Here is a 25,383-nt window from a genome sequence, read left to right on the forward strand (position 1 = left end):
CAGGTGCCTCCAGGTGGGGAAGAGCACAGCGGGGTGCAGCGGGGTGAAGGAGCCTAGCAAAGTGCTTTCCCCCTAGGATCTGGACAGCCACGTCTGCAGGAGCCCCCACTCCACACCTCCTGCCATCATCCTAGGTACCTGCCCCCGCCCACCTTCCCTGTGCTTCTCTCCCTTCCCTGTCCTGGCCAGCAGGGGCCCAAGAGACCAGCAGACAGCACGCTGAGGGGCTTAGACCCCAACATGTCCCCAGCCCCTCACCAGGGCTGGGGAGAAGACTGGGGTGGGGGTGTCAGTGCCCCAGGAGTCTGGCTGGGATCCTGGTTCCTGGGGCTGCAGAAGTGCCCAGTGACATCATCCAGCAGGCTGGGGGCTGGTGGGGGGGGGGTCCTTTGCAGAGCCCCTGGAGCTGCAGCCACATGAGGTCTGGGTTGTGCTGAGGCCCCTTCGTGGCCACCTCTAGTGTTCTTCGAGCTCAAGGTCCACATGAAGCCGGGGGTGGTGTCTCCTTCAAGCTTTTTGCCAAACGTGAACCCCTGCTTTTCCTGACCAGCGCTGGTCCTCTCTGTTTTCCTCAATCTGGTAAATGATTGTTGTCTTTATGGATTTCTCTCTTTCCTTCATGCTTCTCATCCAATTCCTCTCCTTATGGCTCTACTTTGAGAATATAGGTCTAATCCATCTTCCACCTGAAATGGAGTAACCGGTACCATGTTCTCCATCCTCCCGAAAGCTGGCTCTCTGCTTCTCACCATGTGACACTGTAGACAGTGCCTGCCGTGTCTCAGGAGTGGAAGCTCCTGAGGGCAAGGCTTTGTCTTGTTCATCGCTGTTTCTCCAGTGCCTTGAACAGTGTCTGGCTCGTGGTAAGTGCCCAGTAAAGACTGGTGTGAATGAATGAACGGATGATTGAAGGAATGCATGGCACTTTCCAGGAGCGGGGTGAAGTCCTAGGTGCTGCAGTACAGGGGATATCGGGGGAATGGCAGAGGTGCGGGTGGGTATGGCGTAAGCCCCGAAGGGGGTACTATTGTGGGCCCAGATGACGGGAAAGCTACATCACGTTGGGAGTCCTGGGCACTGACAAAGCAGATCATTTCCCCTGCTTAGAGGGGGTGGGGAGATATGTGAAGTGTGTGCGTGTACGTGTGTGTTATTACGTAGAGTGACTTCTAATGATGGAAAACTTCACAAAGAGATGGAACAGTGTCGTGATCCCCCTGTATCGACCTCACAGCTTCAACTGTTATCAGCTTATAGCTTACTTGTTATCACTAAAGATAGCCCTTCATGTTTATTAACGAAGGGTCTTGGGTCAGCCCAGAACTATCTCCCCCGCCCAAGTGCAAAATTATTATTATTATTTTTTTATACTTCCAAAGATTTTTTTTAATTGTAAGGACTGAGGGAAACTCATTTTTTTATTAATTAAAAAAAATTAACAACAAACAAAACAATAAGATATCATTCCATTCTACATATATAATCAGTAATTCTTAATATCATCACATAGTTGCATATTCATCATTTCTTAGAACATTTGCATCGATTTAGAAAAAGAAATAAAAAGACAACAGAAAAAGAAATAAAACGATAATAGAGGAAAAAAAGTTATACATAACATACCCCTTACCCCTCGCTTTCATTTACCACTAGCATTTCAAACTAAATTTATTTATTTATTTTTTTTTTTTTTTTTTTTTTTTTTTAAAGGAAAGACAGAGAGAAGGAAGGAAGGATAGAAGGAAGGAAGGAAGGAAGAAAGGGAAACATCTTTTAAACATTTTCTTGTTTTATTGTATTTTGTTTCTCCGTTTTTGTTACATGGGCTGGGGCCGGGAATCGAACCGAGGTCCTCCGGCATAGCAGGCAAGCACTTTGCCCGCTGAGCCACCGCGGCCCGCCCCTAAATTTATTTTTAACATTTGTTCCCCCTGTTATTTATTTTTATTCCATATGTTTTACTCTTTTGTTGATATGGTAGATAAAAGGAGCATCAGACACAAGGTTTTCACAATCACACAGTCACATTGTGAAAGCTATATCATTGTTCAATCATCATCAAGAAACATGGCTACTGGAACACAGCACTACATTTTCAGGTAGTTCCCTCCAGCCTCTCCATTACATCTTGACTAACAAGGTGATATCTACTTAATGCGTAAGAATAACCTCCAGGATAACCTCTCGACTCTGTTTGGAATCTCTCAGCCACTGACACTTAGTCTCATTTCACTCTTCCCCCTTTTGGTCGAGAAGGTTCTCTCAATCCCTTGATGTTAATTCTCAGGGAAACTCATTTTTGATGACTCTATTGTAATGCATTGTTGAAGAGTCATGAAGTCCTTGCTTCTTTTTTTTACCATATGATCATTCATTCTTGGGGAATAAACCCTTTTTACTTAAGAACACAGTAAATATAATACTTACAACTTTCAAACTGCAGTTGGCTACTTCAGTGCAAATAGCTTTAAGAGATGAAATAAAATTGAAGGTGAGGGGATCAGTTTCCTTCCAGAAGCTTATAAGGAGGCGAACTTTAACACTGCGCAAAACTAACGCTTCTCGTATTTTCCCATCCAAGTCTGGCCAGTAAGTCCTGCAGAGACAATATCCATGTAGATAAAAGTAAAGAAAATAAGATGGTTTGGGGAAAGAAGTTTGTTAGATTACAGAGAAAGTCAATATTAATCGGATCATTACTTTGTTCTGTGATGTATGGCGTTGTAGGAGCTACTGAGGAAATGCAAGTCTCCTGGGTTAGAGCACAGAAAGATCATGCTTACTGAGACCCGCCCTGTCTAAAACGAGGTCTCCCACAGCCAGGTCCTCAGGCACCACCTTCACTGCTCCTCCAACTCAGCCTATGCCTCTCTTTCTATGTGTGCTGAGAATCACCTTTCCAGTAGAATTCCATTAAGAACCTCAAGCTCGTCCCATCTCCAAAAGCTGCCCAAATATCTCTTTGGCAAGTGCCCTCCAAATGAACTTCTACTCTGCTTATCTGAGCTTTTCCATGCTCTTATTTCTAGATGTTCTTAGCTTCCTCTAGCCTGACCAAGCCTCCCAGTAATCTCCCACCGCCAACCCTTCCTGATGGAATTGTTCATCAGAAAAGTTTTCCCCTACAGGCTCTGCCTCTTCCCTGAATCCTTAACCTTTTGCCTTAACTAAACCCTGAGTCTTCCCTAAGGCCACAGATTCTCCTTAAGTCTTCTGAGTGTATTCTACCACAGCTCACCTATTTGGTTTAGGATGTAGCCGCAGCCTTCCTCCACCCATCCTGGGATGTCATTTCCAGAATGGTTGCTGAATTGTCATGCTAAAAAACAACTTTCTTATCTTAAGGTTCAAGCCCCCAATTCCTCTCCCTGCCACGCTTTTCCTGTCGTTTGTGGACTGCCTGCTTACTCTTCTACATACCCTGAAGATTTTGGATTTTGATTTCCAGAATTTCTCTTCATCCAAATCTTGCCCTTATTCTGGGTAAATTCACTGTTTGGACTAATTCGAAATCATTAAACAACTTTGCCTGTTAGTTTTGTAAGGATTGTGCCTTCAAAAGTCCCCAGTTTATAAATGACCTTGGCCACCAACCATTGGGTTCTCCCATTCACTTACTCATACTAAACCGGCTCTTTGACCCCATGTGAGCCTAAGATTCATGATCCCCCCCATTTTCTCCTGGCCCGTAAACTCCTCCCTATCCCTTTCCCAGTGCAGCTTAATCTCAGTTCTTACCATTTGAAGGACTCTGTGCCTCTACCCTCCTCTAGCTGTTGGCAAAATCGAAGTCCTAAATCAATGTGATAATTCCCACTGTCTATTTCTATGCTCCAAGAGCTGAGGACCACTGGAAACAGGAATCCCGGGAGTGTGCAGACGCGAGCAAGTACAGATTCATCCTGTGCCCTCAGCACCGCTGTCAACCCCTTGACTTTGTGTTTGGTCTCCTTCTGTACCTTTCAATAATTATTCCAAACTTCACCCTACTCCAGAGATATATTTTTTCCTTCATTCATGAAATTGAGGCTATCAGTCATGGGCTTCTTCCGCTTTCTACCCTCAGTATCCACACCCATCCTCATCCCCTCTCCTCTGGTCTGAGGGGATAAGGCTTCCCTCCCTCTTGGAGTCAGGCTCCAACCTGCCCCTTCCCCCCAGGCTGCTCCCTTACTCCTACAGCGCTCTGCCCTGTCTGGAACTGCATTGCTTAGCTGTTTTTCCCTGAAAATATCTTCAACTACTCCTTCCCTAGCTTCCTCTAAGCTTGAAAGAAATTTAAGTTACTTCCATTTAGGGAAGCCCCCTTTAAGTCTGCATGGTCTTGGGGCTGGTGTCCAATTTCTCCTTTCTTCAACTAAACTTCTCAGCCATAGAGACTGTAATCTCTGACTTCACTTTTAATCACCTCCCATTCACTTCTCAGCCCACTGCCATCTGGCTTCTAAGCCATCACTCTGCCCCAAATCTTCAAAGTCATCAGTGATGCCCTAACTGCCAAGTCTAATGGGCATCATTCAGGTCTTATTTTATATTTAGATTTGGCTACATATTTTGATGGTTCCTTTCTTTTTGAAATTCCATTGGATTCTAAAATCCGATAGTTTGTTGGTCTACCTTTTATCTCTCAGACTGCTTCTGTATTTGTTGTAGGCCCTCTTCGCTAAATATCGATGTTCCCTTAGGATTCTACGATCCTTCTGTTCTTACTTGACATGCCATTTCCTTGGGTGGCTTAGTGTACTCACTTGGTTTCAACTGTCATCTGAATTCTGAAGACTCCAAATTCACCAGGCTCATTCTCTTCAACTTTATTCTGAATATCTCCCCTTGAATACTGACAAAATCCTCCAGTTCACAAACCTGCTTATTTCTGTATACTTTTTTCTAAATTTTATTTATTTATTAATTTAAAAAATTTAACAAATGAACTAAAACATTAACATGTGATTATTCTGTTCTACATATATAATCAGTAATTTACAATATCATCACTTAGTTGCGTATTCATCATTTCTTAGAACATTTGCATCAATTAAGAAAAAGAAATAAAAAGACAACAGAAAAAGAAAAAAAACGAAAACAAAAAAATAATTATACACACCATACCACTTACCCCTCCCTTTCACTGATTTCAAACTAGCATTTCAAACTAAATTTATTTTAACATTTGTTCCCCCTAGTATTTATTTTTATTCCATATGTTCTACTTGTCTGTTGACAAGGTAGATAAAAGGAGCATCAGACACAAGGTTTTCACAATCACACAGTCACACTGTGAAAGCTATATCATTATACAATCATCATCAAGAAACACAGCTACTGGAACACAGCTCTACATTTTCAGGCAGTTCCCTCCAGCCTCTCTATTACATCTTGAATTGATATCTACTTAATGCGTAAGAATAACCTCCAGGATAACCTCTCGACTCTGCCTGGAATCTCTCAGCCATTGCCACTTTGTCTCATTTCACTCTTCCCCCTTTTGGTCAAGAAGGTTTTCTCAATCCCTTGATGCTGAGTCTCAGCTCATTCTAGGATTTCTGTCCCACATTGCCAGGAAGGTCCACACCCCTGGGAGTCATGTCCCACTCTGTATACTTTTTAATGCTACTTAGTGTAGCTTTCACCGTCCAATACCCAGAGTCCAAACCTGGGAACCATTCTTGTGTCTGCATTCCTTTTTACTAATCATCAGTACCTCAGAAATAATCCTGGAATACGTTTCCTTTCTTCTAGCCCCCCACAACTGCCCTAGTCAAGGTTCTCATAATCTCTAACCTGGCCACTATGACAGCTCCACATTGGTTTCCCTACCTCTCATCTTGTCTCTGTAAAGCACATCCTCAATGACCACCAAAGTGATCCATGTGACAGCAGATCTGGACATGTCACTTTTTTCATTCAAGTATGGCAGAGGCTTCCTACAGTCAAGATTCACCGATTCCTGGCCCTTGCCCACTTCTCCAATTTGATCTTCACACCTTACATTGGACTTTGTATTCCAGCACTGAATTTGTTGTTGCTCCTGGCACATGGAAACTGTTTTCTCCACCCGACACTTTGCTCATGTGGTCCCTTCTACCTAGAAAACTCCCTTCCTCATCCTTCTTCTGACTAAATCCTGCAATTTCTTTTTGCATGGGCAGGTACTGGGAATCGAACCTGGGTCTCCAGCATGGCAAGTGAGAACTCTGCCTGCTGAGCCACCATGGCCCGGCCTGCCCCCTGCATTTTAAAATGTAATACAGGCGGCATTTCTTTCAATAGGAGTCAACATACCCTGAAACTGTGCCATAGATGCCCTTTCTCTGAGTACCTGGAAGATTCTGCACATATATCTATTGTCCCATTCACCCCATTGTCTTATAATAATCTGTTTTGTGCCCACTTGCCCCTATTAGATTGAGCTCCTAGGACAATATGCTCTTCATACTTCAATCACTAGTGCAGAGTGCTCAATAAGTATTTGTTGAAGGAATAGATCAGTGAAAAACATTAACACCCCAAAGACTAATCAGTCTGTAATTTTATTAGTCTTTCACACATTCACTGATTTCCTTCTGATAGAAACAGTTCACATGACTAAAGAAATAATGAATGAACCCAACTGAGATCTAATTAATTAAGTGAATTGCTTAAAGAAATAGAGGTTGATTGCTAAATTAGGAAAAAATGAACCAGGGTTTGATTTCTAGCTGCAGGATTTATTTAGCCATATGTCTCTGTTCCATTCAATTTCTATTACCGTGAAAAGTAGAAGCTACTTTTAATGCTATAGTTAAATAATAGTATATAAAAATATATATTTTGCATGCTGTCAACCATTTGTAATTTGGGAGTGTATGAACTTTTTCTGTTTCATTTGAATGTTTGGCAATTCATCGACTAAAAATTAGGTCTATGGATATTAATTAATTATGTTGTCACACTGAAATTTGATAGTATTTCCTTGTTATTCAAGTTGAATTCACTCTTTTTTTTTTTTACATGGGCAGCCACCGGGAAACGAACCCCGGTCCTCGGGCTTGGCAGGCAAGCATTCTTCCCTGCTAAGCCACCATGGCCCACCCTGAATTCACTCTTGAAAAACATTTCCAGGTCTGTGTAAAGACAAGTAGCCAGTCAGAGTCTTAAAATTTTTTTCATTTATACAATTGAGAATAATTTAATTATAACATGGATTTTAGATGACTTCTTATAACCTTTTGTAGACTTTTCTTTCAGAAATCTAAAGATTTAAAAATTTAAAAATATGATAAAAGAATTGCTCCTTGAATAACAGTTAAAATGGTAGATTAAAAACCAAAGTACAAAATTTCAGGCAAGTCTCCAGTTCTTCAACATTTCTTTAGCTTTTTCTATGGCAGATGAACATTCTACCACAGAAGCAACTGTGCATCCCTGGATTTCTAAGATATTTTAGATTGTCCATATTAATTCTTTTCTCCTTGTGGAACTTCCTGGAATTAAGGTTTGGTCAACCCTGAGAAATCATCATCTCATCCTAACATATAACTCCAGGAACTAGACCCTTTTCTCCTTCTGAATGACAAGAAAATCAGGGAAAACCTCACTGTTTTGTTTTAAAATCTTCTTAAAGTGATGTTGAACTCTAAAACTAAATCTAAAAAACCAAATGAACAATTAAAGGGAGAAACATAAAAAGAAATGATAGAAAGGACGTGAACATGCCTGGAAAAAAATCCATGAATGTTCAAAGGATATACAAAACTTTAAAGTAAAAAGGTCTTGATACAGACCATGTTGCAGCTTCAAATGTTTTTTGACTGCCTATCATTAGGAGCAATCACTTTCTGTGAGAAAAACAGTTTTGCAATTGGATAGTCATTTACATATAGGAGTTGCATATTATGCCTGTCTCAGGCTGGGAATATGAAAAATACTCAATCATTTCACCTCAGTAAATGGTTATTTTGAAATTGTAATTTTTCAAATTAAAAAGGTCTTGGATTGCACTCCCAGAAACGTGCACTTGGAAAATTTATCCTGAATTAACCTGATTATTCAAAACATTTACAAAGACCCAAATCACTGCATTTCTAGTTGGAGAGCAAAAGTGGCCATGTATTTTATGCATGCAATGATTTTTCCAAAGAGGCTGTCATAAATTCTGCTCCTAAATTTATTCCAAGTATTTGCATGCTCAAACAATGATAAATTATTGAAAAAGCGCTCCATTTTTCAGATGCTTGCTTTCTCGCACAGAGGGAGGGATTGGCATTTATATATATGCAAATATACATCCATATTTTGTTTCCCTTTCTTTTAAGTTGAAAAGGTATAAAATTGAGCATTTAGTGAAGACTGACATGAACAGAACAAAGCAATACTTCTTTTATAGAAAACCTTGCAAGATCTGCTCAGTTTCAGCATGTTCTGTAGATACATCTCAACTCGTAATTCTCAATTGGTCATCATCTTTTCCAATTGAGAACAAGCCAACCTTCTCTCTAAACTCCCTCTCATGCCTCATGCCTATTATGTAAACTACTGAGGTACTTCTGCAGGGTGAGACTGTGAGTCTGGAAAAGGGACCCACTGAGGGTGAAGGCTTATCATGGGTCAACTGTGGATGTCCATCGAGTTGATGTGAATGGTGTGCTCCTTGGAATGCAGACCTGATGGCCTCTCAGCGTCCAGGCAGGTTTCTGAGAACCTATGTGCTGGTTTGAAAAGGTTTATGTGGTCCAGAGTTTGGTGCCTGACCCTGGAGACTGGGTGCTGACTAGAGGTTAGGGGACCCACTGACCTCTTGGTGCTGGTGCTGGAGATAGGCAGGTAGTCCATGACGGCTATGTACACATACTGCTTGGCGTCATCTATCACACTGTAGATGGCATCGATGTCAAAGCTTCTGTTTTTAGGGCAAAAGAGTTTGGGAGAATTCTGTGAAGACACAAAAGTCAAACCTTCAGCGTAGTACTTTTTGTGACCTGGGGCTTTCTATGTGTTGTTGTTTATTCATTTTAATGGATTTTGGTTCTTAACTAAATATTGGAGAACCTATGTACCGGTTTGAAAAGGTTCATGTACCCTAGTAAAGCCATGTTTTAACCCTAATCCCATTTTGTAAAGGCAGCTGTTTCTTCTAATTCCTATTCAGTACTGTATGTTGGAAACTTTAATTAGATTATCTCCATGGAGAAGTGACTCACTCAAGAGTAGGTATTAAACTGGATTAGGTGGAGACATGTCTATAGATAGGGGAAGATGCATTTTGGTTTTCTAATTACTTTTCTCCTGTCTTGGTTAGGAATTTCCTCATGCTCCAAAACCGAATTGTATTGTTGGGAGAAACAAACTTGTTGGCTTCCTGACATGTGTTATTATCTTACAAGTTCAGATTTTCAAAATTAGTCCCGAGGAGGCTGGAACCCTCTGAGACACTGGACCTGTAATGTAGTGGACAGAGCTGGGTCTTTGGTTTTCCACACCTGACTTGGGCACTTATAACCTAGGGCATCTTGGCATGTCCTGTACACTTTTCCAAATGGGAGTAATAGCAATAATACACCTTTCACAAAGATTTACTTCGAGACTCTGATAAGACAATGACTTCTTCCCTGGCTGGGTTTGATGCATGCCTTAGGGGCTTGCTTTTTCAATCATTCAGCAAATAGCACCAAGTGCCTGCTGTGTGCTAGGTCCTGATCTAGGCCTGTGGCATGGTCAGTGGTCAAAGCCAAGAACTTGCTCTGTGGAGCTTACATTCTAGCACATGTTACACTGCACTGCATCTGTCACATTGCACTGCATCTGTCTATGTATTTATCTCCTCCACTGGCTTCACAGTGTTTTGATGATATACTTCCTGCTCCTTGGGACATGTCATGCCTACCTACCCATATTATATGCTCAATAAATATTTGTGGAATTAACTTGAAAATGCTTCATAAATTAATATGTTGGAGGGTTGTGTGATTTCCAACCTCTTCCTCCAGTTGGAGTTGCTTCATTCTAAGTATTTCTACAGATGTGTGAATGCATCTCTGTTTGTGCTAATTGCCTCATTCCTTCCTAGTTTGTCATTATCATACACAATGTTTGAATACAGTAGGTGCTCTATGTGTTTATTAAGAAAAGATATGATTACTTGCTTCAAGTCCCCTACCCAGGAGCTTGGCAGTACTCAGCAGTGAATTAGAACATGGCCCAAAACAGGTTTCACAAAGGAGATTCCTTTAACTGTGTTCTAGTTTGCTAGCTGCCAGAATGCAATATACCAGAAACAGAATGGCTTTTAAAAAGGGGAATTTAATAAGTTGCTAGTTTACAGTTCTAAGGCCGAGAAAATGTCCCAATTAAAACAAGTCTATAGAAATGCACAATCTGAGGCATCCAGGGAAAGATACCTTGGTTCAAGAAGGTCAGTGAAGTTCAGGGTTTCTCTCTCAAGCAGAAGGGCACATGACAGACACAGAGTTTCTCTCTTATCTGGAAAGGCACATGGTGAACACAGTGTCATCTGTTAGCTTCCTCTCCTGGCTTCCTATTTCACGAAGCTCCCCAGGAGGCATTTTCCTTCTTCATCCAAAGGTGGCTGGCTGGCGAACTCTGCTTCTCATGGCTATGTTGTTCTGCTCTGCTCTCTCTCAATCTCTTTTATTCTCCAAAATGTTTCCTCTTTTATAGGACTCCAGAAACTTATCAAGACCCATTCAAATGGGTGGAGACACGCCTCTACCTAATCCAGTTTAACAGCCACTCTTGATGAAATTACACATCCAGGGAGATTATCTGATTACAGTTTCAAACATACAGTATTGAATAGGGATTATTCTGCCTTTATGAAATGGGATTTAGATTAAAACATGGCTTTTCTAGGGGACATGCATCCTTTCAAACCAGCACAAACCAGAATCTTGAAAGACTAGGAAAATGGGAGCCATTCTTTAAGAAACTATTAAGCTTCAACAAATAAATATGCTGTAGGTGTGAAACAGCATAGTACTGATGAAGAAATTCTACATATATTGTCAGAGCCAACATTCATAGGTGGCAGTTGTGGGAGAGAAAACTGGAAAGGCTGATGAGCGATAAATGGAAAAGGTGTGTGATTCTAGAGTCCCATAACTTTGAAAATGGTACCAGGGTACACTGTTGGCTTAAAAATGTTGATCAAGCTATAAATGAATGAAAAATAATAAAAAGAATAATCTACTGATCTGGTACAGTAATTAGAGAGAACGCTGTTAAGTTTCCCTGGTAGCACTCCTGAATTAATTTTATGAGCCTTGCATGGTATACTCTTTTGTTCTGCAGTAAAGCAAAAGGAGAGTGAAAATAGAGGTCCTCTTTTGTGTCTCAGTTTTGTGATTTTTTTTTTTTTTTTTTACCAATTAAGAGCTTTTAAAGCACCTTGCTTCTAGGTTAATTTAAGCTTCTCCCTGAGGTCAAATTTCCTATTGTTTCTCATATACAAATTGGGAATAATATCTGGTCTTCTTGCCTAATTTGATGATGAAATGAAATAGATATGTGAAACAATTTTGTTAATATGCCCTATGCAGTATTTTATTTGTTACTGCATTCCTGACTGCCCCCCACACAAAAATGGTTTTTAGTTCAATTTGATAAAAATCCTTCATGGTTTATTTTCTGCTGTTCACATTTATGTGGATCTGTTATTTAAGACAGACACAATTTCAACTTCCTCTTTTCTCTCTTTTGCTCCATTTCTAAATTTTCAAAGTATACTTTCATTTGAATAGGCAAAAAAAGGACACAATTAATCCCTCAATAGAATGTTCTCTAGTGACATAAATGCTATTGGCATATAAGCACGGCTATAAATCAATGGAGAAATACAATGCTAAATTGGGAGCATTGTTTAGAGAAGTTTCTCTGGGTGTCACAATCAATTCGGAAATGTGTTTCAAATCAAGATTATAAGGTCTCATCCCAGATCCAGTGGATAAGATTCTGAGGGGCTGGGGTGAGGGTAGAGTGGGAAGGAAACTGAAACTCTGCATTTTAAACATTAGGCTCCTAGACTAATTGAAAGTTTGAGGACCAGGGCTACAGGCACAGATATTTGCATGCCCATTGCCAGTGACACAGTGGGTGTAATTAGGGTGTGTGGACAGCCAGGCCAGGCCATGGCATGGTGGTTCTCAGTGGAGTCAGAAGTCTCCAGAGTGTGCGGGCAGACTTGTCCCCTAAGGTGGGACACCACCCCTCCAGTCCCAACTAAGCAGAGCAGCTCTGCTTGTGCCTGTTTCACACACTGAGAGTGCCCTCAGATATGTTTAATCAAAGGCTTCATTTGCTACAAAACCATCTATCATTGATGGTAGTTCATTGGAAATAGGATCTGGTCTTAGAAGATCTGGCTGCTGGCATGTTCCTGGCACTTGCCATCTGAGAGACACAGCACTAGTAGGTAGATTTCAGTATCTTCATTTGTAAAATGTTCAGAATCCAGTGCCTACCTTACCGGACAATCATGGCCATCAAGTGCAGGAAATACAAAGTAGCCAGAACTTGGAATGATTATTAAGATTTATTATCACTATTAGCATGAAGGATGGCACATGACTAGTGACTAAAGAATGGACCATTTTAAACTCCTGAAAGAATGGGATGGAACCAGTCTGTAGAAATCATTTTTGCCCAATACACTATGACATTCAAACATTCCAACCTACTGTAAGGTCTTTGGAGAAGGAAGGGAAGTGGGAGGAGGAAAAGCGGGGTGACAACTCACCGACACGAATGCTTGAGATTTGGTTTCGTTCAACTGAAGTTGCAATTTCTTTTGGTTGTCATAGACTCCATAGAGTCTCTTAGACCAGGTCTGAGGTACTCTGCTCTTGAATTTTAATGAACTATATAAAGCAAATATCCTTTGTAAATCCAGGACCAGGCAACTGCAGTTGTAGAAGATGACACCCAGTTCTTTCATCTGTGAAATTAAAATTGAGAGCTTCAATGCCATGTACGTCTGATGTTGTTATTTCAGAGAAAAAATAGATGTATGAGATTGCAGCAGGCGTGACACTTTTTTCCTTGCATTTATTGTGATTCAGAAATATATTGAAATAGTTGCGTTACAGTATATGGAAGTGATAAATGTTATAAAAATATTTAAATATTTAAGTAGAACTTTTGCTTGTCTTTCACATTTGGGCCCTTATAGATAATTTCCCCATATTCACCTAACTTTTCATATGAGCTCTTCAAATCTGCTTCCTTAACACTAATTAATGAGTCCTTAAATTTTGTTGCTATAAAAAGGTTCACTTTAATTGCAGCCTAACAGAATGGTTAATATCATGGATTCTGGAGTCAGAGTGCTGGTTCCAGCTCTACAATTTGGACAGGATCCTTACTCTCTATGCCTCAGTTTCTTCATCCATAAAATGGAGATAACAGTATTTATTTCATATAGTTGCTACGAGGCTTCAAAGGAGCAATACATGTAAAGGGGCTTAGAACAATGCCTTTCCTATGTCAATCACTAAAATATATTAGCAATTATTATTATTGTTAATATGGTAAAAGCCTCAAGAGCACTACACTAATAGAATCTTGAAATGAAAGAGACTGTAGCGATTACTTTATTACTTGCTCACATGTGTTTAGAAACTTGTTAAAAGCACAGAAAAGACTATGATGCTTCCCTTTCTACCTCCCTTCTTAAGAATAACTGGCTGTGATTCACTTTAGCTATGTTTGGATCCCTTTGGTTTCCTTGGTTTTTCCATGTCAGACCTTTGCTTTTTCAGGTTACTTGCTCACACATGTGTTTGGAAACCTCTGTTAAAAGCATGAATGAGATTATGATGCTTTCCTGACCACCTCTTTCTCAGGAATGGTTGGTTCCCTGGTCTTCGTAAGGAGGTTACATCTCTTGGCTGTACCAATGGTAGGGCAGAGCTAACAGCAATGGCTGGGGAGAAAAGCAGCCACCTGCCCTGTCCCTCTATAAGTGACTCTCTGCTGATACACAGACTGATATTAAGTGAAACAGTCACAACTACTGCAAGCTCCACATATCTGTGAAGAAAGACAAAAGCTCTTCAGTATGACATAACGTGATTATTTTGAAATTTAACATCTCTAAGGCCACCAAGGAGGCAACTCTGAGTTCTTTCCTGCACAGGAACAAGAGAAAGAGATTGCTCAATATAACAGAATCATGACACAGCAAATCATCTCCTAGAACAGGCTTGAAGACAGACCTAGCTGCACCAGGTGGCCGCCATTTAAATTCATGAAAATCCATGAAACATTTCACCCTGGCTCAAACTGTTAGCCTTAGCTATATCAAGATCCACCACCTTTCCTGTTCTGCCTTCTGAGAATGCTTCTCCTAAGACCTTTGCTCTAAAGGGTTAAATAGTTGCTGAATCAGAGAGTAGATGTGGCATAATTCTTTATCCACAAAGAATTTCACTTAAACCATCAATGGATTGCAGACACTTTGGTCAGATGAGAGTTGATAAAATTCATTCTCCAGAGACCATTTGTAGCTAGGTTTAGTTAGTTAGTGCCAGAATGGTCACAACAGGTATGCTCCTTCAGGTGTATGACATGAGACATTGCTGCTTCATGCTCCAACTCAGCTCTTACTGATCATGAACTTAAGTCTTTAAAAAATGATGGCAGGGGCACAGTACTGGAAGAAATGGCTGATGTTCAGATAACAAGATGTTATCAAATTTAGCTGGAGTAGTGAGCACATGTAGCAGGCTTTAGGGAAAAGGAGTGCCTTACATGACTGGTGAGGGGACTCTATGGAGGTAGGAGATGTAACTCAAGATTTGGGGGCAGGTGAGTAACAAAAGGAGCACCATGTCGATGTCTCCACTGAAGCCTCAATTCTGAACATACAGAGCCTTTATGAAAGATCCCAGTCTGCAAGTGAAGGAAGGCCCTGGAAGGAATTGGTGCTTTTCCTTCAGCCTTTACATTACATGAGCCTGTGGAATCCACCATCTAGACCTTTGAGGCCAGTTGTCCCTGGAAAATACACCGACTTGACTTGGAAACCCCAACTTAAGATAAAAAATGAAGTTATCTGGTTGTTGGGTTCCCAGAAAATTTATAAAAAGACTTTGTTGCTAAATATACTAACTAGATGCCAGCTTTGAGAAACAAATGGCACAGGGCAATGTTAGTGCCATTTTATGAAATGTTCTTTCTTCCTGAAAAAAAAATTCTTATCAAATAAATTCACAGATCTAAAAATTAAAAGACTGTAAATGACTGATATGTGGAAACACCCTTCAATAGTTTGTTACACACAGGACAGTATTATCTCTTTTTGGGGGGTGTACTTCTTCAGACCCATTAACAGTGGCTAAAATGTAAGAACAAATCTTTTGTGGTGGTTCAATTACAAATGTGACCTTCTCATAACTTCTTATGCCATATGTATACACACGACACCTATGGGTCAAACACCAGGCCAAGTTCTGATGCTACAGGAGTGAATAAATCAGGTCTGGTTCCTTAGATGGCTGAGAGGACAGAACATGGCAGGGAATACATAAAGGAACCTACAGTCTCATGTGTCTTATGAGAGAGGTACATGTTTCAATATAGATGTTATAATTCCTATTTTAGAGATAAAAGTGTTAGGCCCATAGTCACTAATCTTGTCCAAAGTAAACTTTCTTAATAAATACCAGAGCTCTGATCTGAACCCAGTTTTTTCGGACTCAGCCTGCTTTTTTCCTACTGCTTCGTCAGGCTGTCCGTAAGCCCACACATCCTTGGGGGAGCTTCCCTGGAACTTTCTGTCATACTAAAGGAATATTCCACCTCTTGTAGATAACAGAGCTAGGCTCACTCACCAATGACCCTAGGACTTCATATAAAGAGGGGTTCACTCGTCCTATTAACCTCAGGACACCTCTATCAGACTTGGAGTTTGGAGCTGAAAAGACTGAAGATCACTGCCCTAGAGGTATTCATAAGCATAAATGTGAATACTTGCGTAAAGTCTGATATCTGACAAAGCATGAAAGGTAGAGAACAAGAAATTGGTATTGAAATAGACAGCTTTTTAAAAAACATTTTTTATTGTGAACTATAACATATATATAGAAAAGTGATACATTATTAACAAATAATTATAGAGCAAATTTCAAAAGTATAGTATGGGTTACAGCTTCACAATTCCATGTATTTTCTTCTGGCTGTTCTAATACACTGGAAACTAAAAAGAAATATCCATATAATGATTCAATAGTCATAATCATTTGTTAAGTTCTATCTTTTCTCTCATATCTCTCTCATTTGATGCTTCCGGAACTCAGAGCTTTTAGGTCATGTTAGGCTGTGGGTTCTCACTGAAGGCCATGGAGAGTGTTCTCAAGACTGTGCAACTCTCTCCACAGAATAGGCCAGGAAGCTTGGCTGGATTCCCCTGGGAAATCCAGAAAGGTAAAAACAGATGTTTCATGAAAGCCATATGAGGTAGAATCTTTGTTCAGTGATTATTGTTTAGGGACCAGACAGTTGAATTAACATCATGACTCTTTAACTCATTAGCTGTGTGACTTTGGACAAGCAATTTAACTTCTTTACACCACTGAGAAAGAGCCAAGTGGGCCCTGACATCCGGGAGCTGGCAGGTGACTCTCAGTGAGGTCCTGAAGTTACGAGGAGCTGGCCTGGCTCTCACAGGTAGTCCTTTCCCATTAAACAGAAACCATTCCATAGAACACTAACATCACACAAGGCTATGGTGACTGTTTATGATAGAGAAAGACAAAGTGAGGTCAACTCCATAATCATGTCTAAAGACAGAAAAAATATGAGTATTGTCCGAGCCATAAAAATGTCTAAACGTCCTTCCATCCTGGCTAATATGAATGACTGCTGCTTCTTTTCAATTATAGCACTAGCCTTGTTTCCTTCCTCCCTTCTCACAGGTAAGATTTATTAAGATACCAAATCATAGGATTATTTCCGTTTCCTGACAGCATCCAATTCTGAGCAAAGTCCTGCTTCCTTGAACCAGCCCCAAAATCACCTAATACAAGCCCACATTCTATAATAAATCCTTTCTAAAACCCTCTTACTGAGGCACCCCACAATTGCCCATGGGGTGTGTGCTCCTTCGCTGCAACAGGTAACTTGATTAACTTCAGCTGTGTTCCTGGTGGTCCTCAGCTGGAGAGCGCTGGCTTGGCTTTATCCCCAGATACTGACGTCCTAGGGTTGTGTGGGTCGGAGAAATCAGGGTACCAGGGCAGATTCACCAAAACTCAGTACATGTTGGCTGTAATTATTCCATCTCAAGTCAGTTGAAGTGGAAGTTCTAGATATTCAGTATTGTCGCAATTGAAACAGGAGGTGTGCGCTCCCCAGGATATTGACCAGGCAGCACAGCAGGAGATACTTTAGGGGGGAATGAAGGAATGGAGCAACAATAACTTCTTTGGCTAGGTATAGAATGAGGTTGTGCTTTGGAAAGAAGCTTTGCTATTAGAAGCCGAAGTCAAATAAAGCTTCTAAGGCAATTTCAGTGTTGCTCTGTCTTCTGTTCTCTGGCATCTGTTATCTAACTTATATTTGAGTATATACCATCACATATTTCATTCTGGGAATCTGGTGAACCGATTCATTAAAAGCTAATGGGGGGGGGAAGCTAATGGGAAAACTGGAAGCATAAAATAAAAATACTTATCTAATGGCATCATGATCATAAGTGATGTTTGTCTCTTTAAGTATGGTCAGATGAAGGAAGGATATTTATGGACATTCTTTGTATTTTTCATCCCCAGGACTCTTGTCATGTATCCCAGGACCCATTTCATCCCCAGGACACTTATCACTGTTAAGATACAAGTCCTGTTCAGATTTCTCTAGCTGCTGGTGTTTCTAATAGCTCTATTCTAAACAAAGACATAATTTTCCTATTCCCTGTTCTATGATTTTTGTGAGCATTTACATGTGTTTCCCGACATTACTCTGCTCTAGTGGCTATATTACAGTTTAAGAATCTGAAGGCAATGGAAGAAGCCAAACTTGGGCCTCTGGAGATGTAAAGAGAATTATAACTCCCCTGTGTATCTTCCTAGAATGGTGCAAACACATTCAGTTTTTCTTTTTATGAGAGAAGTTGTAGGTTTACAGAAAAATCACCCAGAAAACACAGAGTGTACCATCCTGTTCTTGACACCTTGCTGTGCCCGTTTGAAACTGTCCTCCAGAAAATGCCATGTTCTTTTTTTTCCCTTTTCAAATTAACAGATGGACTTTATTGCGTCTTTATAATCAAATAGATCTGGTATCTTGTTTCCATTGCTGCACAACTCCTTAGATCTTATTCATCAGCCTGTTGAACTGTTCCTTTTTTAGAGACATAGATTCCATCCAGAATTTTTCTTATATCCTTCTCTGTAACTGTTGTGGCTTGCTGAATCAAAGCAGCTAACTTTGACTAACAAGTTCAATGTCATTTCCTGGCAACACCTAGCCTCATCCGAGTGCTACGGATGTATTTTTTTCACCCAAGAAATTTCGGATTTCAACCAGAGTCTTGAATAACTGCATTGATGGGGAGTGAGCACACACAGCCCTCAGCTTGTAACGGGACCCCCGTGTAACCACCTCCATCACATTCTGTACATGACTACAGAGAGTGCTGACGGTAGCCAGTTCCTTTCTATTTCCCCACCATTTGTCAACCTGAAGCCTCTTCATTTTCTTCCCAAGTAGACTGAGTTCTACATGGCTATGGTTGAAGTCCCTATGCAGGGTTCCTTGGGGCCCTCGCAATAGCTGTGCTTCCCTTCAGCATGATGTCGGCCTTTTCTGGAATGTCGTCAGTCTGGTTGCTGAGAATGGTCTTCATTCTCACAGTAGATGCAGCAAAGAGCAATGCCATGTTCTATTAAACCATTCTTGTGGGTTCAGACCTATTGTGGGTAGGACCTTTTGATTAGGTTGTTTCCATAGAGATGAGACCCACCCAATTTAAGGTGGGTTGTAATCCTTTACTGGAGTCCTTAGGAGAGGACACAGATAAATGCCCAGAGACATTGGAAGAAAGCCACTGAAACCAGAACCCAGGAAAGAAGGACCAGTAGATGTCACCATGTGCCTTCCATGTGACAGAGGAACCCAGGATGCTATTGGCTTTTCCTCAGAGAAGGTATCCTCTTGTTGATGCCTTAATTTGGACATATTTCATGGCATTAGAACTGTAACTTGTGACTTGATAAATTCCCATTGTAAAGAAAAAAAAGAATAAATTCCCATTGTTATAAGCCAGTCCATTTCTGGTATATTGCATTTCAGCAGCTTTAGCAAACTGAAACGGATACATTTGTTGCAACTGGGGAAAGGACATTTCTATAATTGTTCTATTACCTACAGTTCATGGTTTACTTTAGGATTCACTGTTTATGTTGAACAGTTCAGTGGTTTTGTAAAAAACTGTATTCTAGTAAGATAAATACAAACTAAAATTTCCCCTTTTAACCACATTCGAATGCATAATTCAGTGTTGTTAATTATGATCACAATGGCATGCTAGCATCACCACCATCCATTACCAATACCTCTACTGCATTCCAACTAGTAATTCTGAACAATTTAAGAATTAACTCCCCAATCCCTACACCCATCCAGGCTCCTGTTAACCTCTATTTTAGTTTCTGACTCTATCGGTTTGCTTATTCTAATTATTTCATATCAGTGAGCTCATATTTGATTTTTTTGTTGTTTTGTATCATATTCTTCAATTCTTCTGGATATATTTTTCACATATTTTCTTTGTGGTTACCATGAGGTTAAAATTTAACATCCTACATACATAACAATCATTTTTTATTTGATACTAACTTAACACTTCTAACATACACATACACTGTTCCTATAGCCTTCCACCTTTTTGTTGTACTTCTTACAAATGATATCTTTGCATATTGTATGAACAAAATCATAAATTTATGATTACTTTTTTATACATTTGCATTTTAGTACCTGTAAGAAATAAAAAGTAAAGTACATAGGAAAAATGCAATACATTAGTACTAGCATTTATAATTACCCACATCGTTAACCTTTATCAGAAGGTTTTATTTCTCTATACTATGTTGATCCTTTCCTTTTAATCTGAAGAAATCCTTTCAGCATTCCTTGCGGGACAAATTTAGTGGTAATGAACTCCCTAATGAGGCTTTTGTTTATCTGGAATGTCTTAATCTTGCCCTCATTTTTGAAAGAAAGTCTCATCAAATATAAAATTCTTGGTTGGCAATTATTTTCTCTTAGCATTTTAATTATGACATTGCCTTCTTGCCTGCATGGCTTCTGATGAGAAGCTGGCACTTAAGCTAACTGGGATTCTCTTGTACAAAACACATTGCTTTTCTCTTGCACCTTTCAAAACTCTCTCCTTGTGCTTTGCTTTCCAGTTTGACTAAATATCAGGGCATATTTATCTTTAAAATATTTCCTGTTTAATCTTCACTGGGCTAAATGGATGTGCATATCCATGTCTTTTGCTAAATTGGGAAATTTTCTGTCATTATATCTTTGACTAATACTTCTTTGCCTTCCTCTCTTTCTTCTCCTTCTGGGACTCGATAATGCATATGTTGGTATCCTAGTGTTCTACAGGACTGTTAGCCTATTTTTGCCTTTTCTAATTCTTTCTTTCTACTGCTTAGCCTGACTCATTACAATTTTCTTGTTCTTGAATTCACTGACACTCTTTGCTGCCAGCTTCCATTTGAAACCTTCCTGAAAATTTTTTCATTTCAGTTATTGTGGCCTTCAACTCCAGCAGTTTCATTTGGCTATTTTTTAAAAAATTTCTCTCTTTACTGCAATTGTCATATTGTTCATTCACTGTTTCCCTGTTAACCTTCAGTTCTTTCTCTGTATTTTCCTTCATCTCCTTGAACACACTGAAGATCTTACTTTTTTGTATGCTGTATGGTGGGGTCACATTTCATTCTTTTTTCACGTGAATATCCTGTTATTGAAGCGCCATTTGTTGAACTTTTATTGGTTTGTTTGTTTGTTTTTGTGAAGTACATGGGCCAGGAATTGAACCCGGGTCTCCCACATTGCAGGTGAGAATTCTACCACTGAACTACCCTTGCACCCCACGAAGATCATTTTTTAAAAGTCTTTGTGCGACAGAAGACCTAAATAGATGGAAGGGCATACCGTGTTCATGGATTGGAAGACTAAATATAGTTAAGATGTCAATCCTACCTAAATTGATTTACAGATTCAATGCAATACCAATCAAAATCCCAACAACTTATTTTTCAGAAATAGAAAAACCAATAAGCAAATTTATCTGGAAGGGCAGGGTGCCCCGAATTGCTAAAAACATCTTGAGGAAAAAAAACGAAGCTGGAGGTCTCGCGCTGCCTGACTTTAAGGCATATTATGAAGCCACAGTGGTCAAAACAGCATGGTATTGGCATAAAGATAGATATATCGACCAATGGAATCGAATAGAGTGCTCAGATATAGACCCTCTCATCTATGGACATTTGATCTTTGATAAGGCAGTCAAGCCAACTCACCTGGGACAGAACAGTCTCTTCAATAAATGGTGCCTAGAGAACTGGATATCCATATGCAAAAGAATGAAAGAAGACCCATCTCTCACACCCTATACAAAAGTTAACTCAAAATGGATCAAAGATCTAAACATTAGGTCTAAGACCATAAAACAGTTAGAGGAAAATGTTGGGAGATATCTTATGGATCTTACAACTGGAGGTGGTTTTATGGACCTTAAACCTAAAGCAAGAACACTGAAGAAGGAAATAAATAAATGGGAGCTCCTCAAAATTAAACACTTTTGTGCATCAGAGAACTTCATCAAGAAAGTAGAAAGACAGCCTACACAATGGGAATCAATATTTGGAAACGACATATCAGATAAAGGTCTAGTATCCAGAATTTATAAAGAGATTATTCAACTCAACAACAAAAAGACAGCCAACCCAATTACAAAATGGGAAAAAGACTTAAACAGACACCTACCAGAAGAAGAAATACGGATGGCCAAGAGGCACATGAAGAGATGCTCAATGTCCCTGGCCATTAGAGAAATGCAAATCAAAACCACAATGAGATATCATCTCACACCCACCAGAATGGCCATTATCAACAAAACAGAAAATGACAAGTGCTGGAGAGGATGCGGAGAAAGAGGCACACTTATTCACTGTTGGTGGGAATGTCAAAGGGTGCAACCACTGTGGAAGGCAGTTTGGCGGTTCCTCAAAAAGCTGAATATAGAATTGCCATACGACCCAGCAATACCATTGCTAGGTATCTACTCAAAGGACTTAAGGGCAAAGACACAAAAGGACATTTGCACACCAATGTTTATAGCAGCGTTATTTACAATTGCAAAGAGATGGAAACAGCCAAAATCTCCATCAACAGAAGAGTGGCTAAACAAACTGTGGTATATACATACGATGGAATATTATGCATCTTTAAGACAAGATAAACTTATGAACCATGTAATAACATGGATGGACCTAGAGAATATTATGCTGAGTGAATCCAGCCAAAAACTAAAGGACAAATACTGTATGGTCCCACTGATGTGAACGGATATTCGAGAATAAACTTGAAATATGTCATTGGTAACAGAGTTCAGCAGGAGTTAGAAACAGGGTAAGACAATGGGTAACTGAAGCTGAAGGGATACAGACTGTGCAACAGGACTAGATACAAAAATTCAAAAATGGACAGCACAATAATACCTAATTGTAAAGTAATCATGTTAAAATACTGAATGAAGCTGCATCTGAGCTATAGGGTTTTTTTTGTTTTTGTTTGCTTGTTGGTTTGTTTGTTGTTGTTGTTTTTTACTATTACTACTACTCTTATTTCTTTTCTTTATATTAACATTTTATATCTTTTTCTGTTGTGTTGCTAGTTCCTCTAAACCGATGCAAATGTACTAAGAAACAATGATCATGCATCTATGTGATGATGTTAAGAATTACTGAGTGCATATGTAGAATGGTATGATTTCTAAATGTTGTGTTAATTTCTTTTTTTTTTCTTTCCGTTAATAAAAAAAAAAAAAAAAAAAAGTCTTTGTGCGGTATGTCTACAGTCTGGTCTTCTTTGTTGATGTTTCCTGGATTTTTATCATCTTCCATCATTTCCTGTTTCTTTATTTGTCTTATACTCTTTTGTTGCACACTGTAGATTTTAATATTTTAAAATGGTAACTTTGGGATTTAGTCCCTGAGCTGTTTGTTTCTTGAGTTTGTATTCGGAGATTATCTTCAGTGCCCTAACCAAAGCCAACCCAGCTAATATAAAAAAATGCCTTTCACAGGCTTTGTAAACTGGCTTTGCACTGGCAGTGCTCTTTCAGAGTTCAGTCCTTCATCAAGACATTCAGCCCTCCGCAAATGCAAAGTCTAGGTCCCTCCCTGATCCAGTGTCTTGTCCTCAGCTTTGCTTGCCAGGGGCTTTAGTAGTTCCCATTTACAGGTATCTGAACGCATTCTCTACTCCCTAGGAAAACAGACCTTCTCCCTCTCCTGGGTGCTCCACTGCAGAACTTAAAGCAGGTAGGCCTTTTCCCCAAGCTGCTTAGATCAATTGTTTCTTCTACTGTTTCCACTTTTCCAAATTTCTTTTGCTTGGTGAGCAAATTCTAGGAGGGTGTGAAGGGCCAGCCAGAGAGGAACTTCCTAGGTCAGTCTTTCCTAGCTGGAAGGAGGTCAGGGAGCCATGGAGGCAAGGCTGGTTGGCTCCATATTGCCCTCGGAGGGGGTTGGGAGGGGCCCAGAAGGGTTTCAGGAGCCTCTCTTCAGGTATTTGAAGCTATATTTTCCTGTTTTAGCACAGTAAACTCAGCCCTTTAACTCTTTCCATAATTTTGAGAAATAGTGGCACAATCCTTAAGACTCATCTGCTTCTTTTGCCTGAGCTGGGTTGGAACACTGGTTGTCCAATCTGAAGTAGCCGATCAAAGCACTGGTCAGTGATTGGACACAAACCTCTGCATCTTGGGGAACTAAGTCTTTATATATCACTCTGACACGAGCAAACTGCACCAGGAGCCAAAGCTGAGGATCTCACTGCTGCCTGCCACAGGCTGGGGGATGGGCAATGGTAACTGCTGCCCGGGGAAGGAAATTCGCCCGTATTTACTATAATTTACCAGCCTCTTCCTCCTGCTCTTCTCTGGAGGCTATACAGTGTTCTACTAGACTCCGGAGTTTCAAAATGGTTTATTCAGACAGTTTCTGCTCTTTCATAGTTGTTTTGGTAGAGAGACTGATTCCTGTCGCTTCCTACTCCATCGTCTTTCCACACCAGTCCTTTCCCTAAACCCATTTCTAATTATACACTCCTGGTTCATGCTTTTATAGATTGAAGATGGCAAGAAAGAAGCTGGCTTTTGTTCTGAAGATCTTTCAGGCACAGCAAAAGTTTAGGACAGGCTTATAAGCAAACTTTCTTAAAATACTGACAGTGAGAAAAATAACACAGACTTGGGTTTCTGGAGAGCTTCCAACTCTAGATTTTAAAAAGACAAAATGTTAAAGTTCCAGTTTATTTGCCTTACAAATAAAACAACACTCTTGCCAGAGATCAGTCCTCTGCCCAGCTGTGGACTGCACGGCTCTGTCCAGCCTGCACCGCTGTCCACATGCCTGCTACGCATCCAAATGGGCTCCCCTGACTTCTCACTTCAACCTCACAGTTGATCTATGCAATAAAATAATGAATCAAATTGATTGACTGAATGGCCCAACTGTTTGAGTAAAATTACCTAAAAAATGTCAGCATTTCAGCTTTGAAGCGGTTATACAGGATGAGATCAGTTCTCTCTCCCACAAAATGGACATGGTGTTAGTGGTGAACCCGGGGATAAGAAAGGCTTAGCGCATCAAACAATTGCGGTACTGTTTTCATTTCCTTGTTGCTGCAGTGCATACCATGCAGTGGGGTGGCTTAAGCAATGGGAACTTATTGTCTCATGGTTTTGAGGTTAGGAGAAGTTCAAAATCAAGGCAGATCAAGGCGATGCTTTCTCCCAGAAGACTGCAGTGTTCTGGGGCTGGCTGCCAGCAATCCTTGGTCCTTGGCTTCTCTGTCACATGGCAGCACACATAATGGCCTCTCCTGGCTGCTCCCTTCTCTTCTAGGTTCCATCGATTTTCAGCTTCAGGCTGCCCCCTCTGTAAGTTTTCTCTCTCGATGACCTTCCTTCTAAATCCTTCAGTGATAGGATTAAGACCCATGCTGGACCACACCTTATCTGAAGTATCCTCATCAAAAGGTCTTAATTACGAGGGTTCACACCCACAGGATTCACGTGAATTAAGTTTAAGGACATTTTTTTTCTGGGGTACATAACTCCAAACCACCACAGACATCCTGCCTAGA

The 25,383-nt window shown here is 40.2% G+C and overlaps 1 protein-coding gene across 7 annotated transcripts in view; it reads right to left on the reverse strand.

Annotated features, from left to right (window-relative positions):
- Window positions 1-25,383, reverse strand: part of PLD5 (phospholipase D family member 5) — a 453,172-nt gene that overhangs the window by 16,824 nt on the left and 410,965 nt on the right. For all 7 annotated transcript variants that reach the window (XM_077167818.1, XM_077167821.1, XM_077167819.1 and 4 more), the window contains 3 exons: window positions 12,731-12,928; window positions 8,774-8,910; window positions 2,428-2,596 (listed from right to left, as the gene is read on the reverse strand). In XM_077167818.1, coding sequence (XP_077023933.1) covers window positions 2,428-2,596; window positions 8,774-8,910; window positions 12,731-12,928 — 504 coding nt within the window. The remainder of the gene's footprint in view (window positions 1-2,427; window positions 2,597-8,773; window positions 8,911-12,730; window positions 12,929-25,383) is intronic.

This window comes from Tamandua tetradactyla, chromosome 7 (assembly GCF_023851605.1).
Source record: "Tamandua tetradactyla isolate mTamTet1 chromosome 7, mTamTet1.pri, whole genome shotgun sequence".
In the NCBI taxonomy this organism is placed as follows: Eukaryota; Metazoa; Chordata; class Mammalia; order Pilosa; family Myrmecophagidae; genus Tamandua; species Tamandua tetradactyla.